We start from the raw sequence: 1,782 nt of genomic DNA, 5'->3' as shown, positions 1-1,782 counted from the left end.
ATCATCTTAAACCTGAAGGGGCAAATTGCGTTAGCTTTTCGGGTGTTTGAGGTAGAAGAGGATTAAATACAAAAATATCCAAAAATTATCCCATGGAAAAGAGAGTTGTATTGTGAGGAATAGTAGGTAAACTTGTTGGTTTGGTCTGCTGAAGATTGACTAAAATATTATGGCGGGGAGATAGATCAGTTGCAAAAGGAAATGCTTGATATGTATGATGTATGCAATGTATGTTTGTTCATGATGCGTATGCAATGAAAATTATTGCGTAGAAAGGTGAGGCTTTTCTGGTGAAATTTAGACTTCAACTTGTTGGTATCCACACCAGAGAGTTTGTAATGAAAAGTTTCTTGCTGCTGCTGGGAAAATCCAACCGACTGAGGACTTCCATCTAACTCTGCTTGGGGAGAATAGATGCTTGATCCAACCGAGCAGTCATGTATTCGTGCGACAAGTACTTACTGTAAGCTACTAATCATCCACTGGGGGATTCCATTAATAATCTTGCTAGGAACACCATAACGACAAATTATTTATTTCTTTATGAATCGTGTAACCACTTGTGTTGTAACATTCACATAGGAAGCAATTTCAACCCACTTAGTGAAGTAGTCAATCACAACTAGGATGAAACGATAACCATTTGAAACTTTCGGTTTGATCATACCAATCGTGCCAATGGCCCACATGGAGAAAAGCCAAGGAGAAGTCAGAACATTCAATGGAGTCAGAGGAACGTGGATCTTGTCACTAAATATTTGTTATTTGTGACATCTCTTGACCTAATTGTAACATTCGACCTCTGTGGTTGTCTAATAATAACCAACCCGAAGGATCTTCTTGGCCATGGCGGGACCCTTAGCATATACACTATCACAACCCTCGTGGATGGACCTTATGATTGTGCTTGCTTCGTGTCTATCCACATATCTGAGCAACACGAGATCATAATTCCTCTTGTACAGTACATCCCCATTCAGGAAGAACTTAACAAAAAATCTTCTCAAAGCCTTCTTAGCAGTGATGGATGCTTTCTCAAGATACTCTTGTTTTTCCATATATCTCTTAATGTCATAGAACCAAGGCTTATCGTCAGATTCAGCCTCCATTGCTAGATAGTGTGTTGGTTCATCCAAGTGGTCAATGCGGATGACAGGTGCTTCATTCTTCCACTTGACTTTAAACATGGATTCCAAACTAGCTAGAGCATCGACTAACTGATTCTCTTCCATTGGGATATAATGAAAAGTGATTTCATCAAAATAGAGAACCGGATTCACCACGTGTTCTCTGTACAAAATCAACTTCTTATCCCGAGTTTCCCAGTCTCCTCGAACTTGAATGATCACTAAAGCAGAGTCCCCATTCACTTCCAAAATCTTGATTGTTAAGTCAATAGCTACTTCAATACCATAGATGCATGCCTCATATTCTTCCATATTATGGGTGCAGTCAAAGCATAATCTAGCGATGAATGGAATGTGAAAACTAGTCAGAGATATGATGATTGCTCCTATCCCATGACCTTTTTGCATTAGAGGCACCGTCGAACACGAGCGTCCACCGCAATCCTGGTCTGGGTCCTTCATTAGGGCCTGAGATATTGCAGTCTCGAATGAACATGATGTCCTCATCATGGAAGTCAAATTTCATCGATTGATAACCCTCCATGGGTTCATGACCAAGGTAGTCATACAAGACGCTCCCCTTGATAGCTTTTTGTGTTACATATTGGATGTCGTACTTGGTTAATAACATTTTCCACAAGGAAATTCTTCCACT

General features: G+C 40.1%; 1 protein-coding gene across 1 annotated transcript; it reads right to left on the bottom strand.

Annotated features, from left to right (window-relative positions):
* Positions 1-812: 812 nt before the first annotated feature.
* LOC127104286 (uncharacterized) lies at positions 813-1,439 on the bottom strand. Its single transcript, XM_051041475.1, has one exon. The coding sequence runs from the start codon at positions 1,437-1,439 to the stop codon at positions 813-815; it is 627 nt and encodes a 208-aa protein (XP_050897432.1).
* Positions 1,440-1,782: the final 343 nt, after the last annotated feature.

This window comes from Lathyrus oleraceus, chromosome 7 (genome assembly GCF_024323335.1).
Source record: "Lathyrus oleraceus cultivar Zhongwan6 chromosome 7, CAAS_Psat_ZW6_1.0, whole genome shotgun sequence".
Lineage (NCBI taxonomy): Eukaryota > Viridiplantae > Streptophyta > Magnoliopsida > Fabales > Fabaceae > Lathyrus > Lathyrus oleraceus.
Note: the sequence above shows the minus strand (reverse complement) of the source record. Positions and strands in the feature narration are given on the sequence as shown.

Coding starts and splice junctions, on each gene's coding strand:
- LOC127104286 (XM_051041475.1), bottom strand. CDS start 1,439: ATGGAAGAATATGAGGCATGCATCTATGGTATTGAAGTAGCTATTGAC.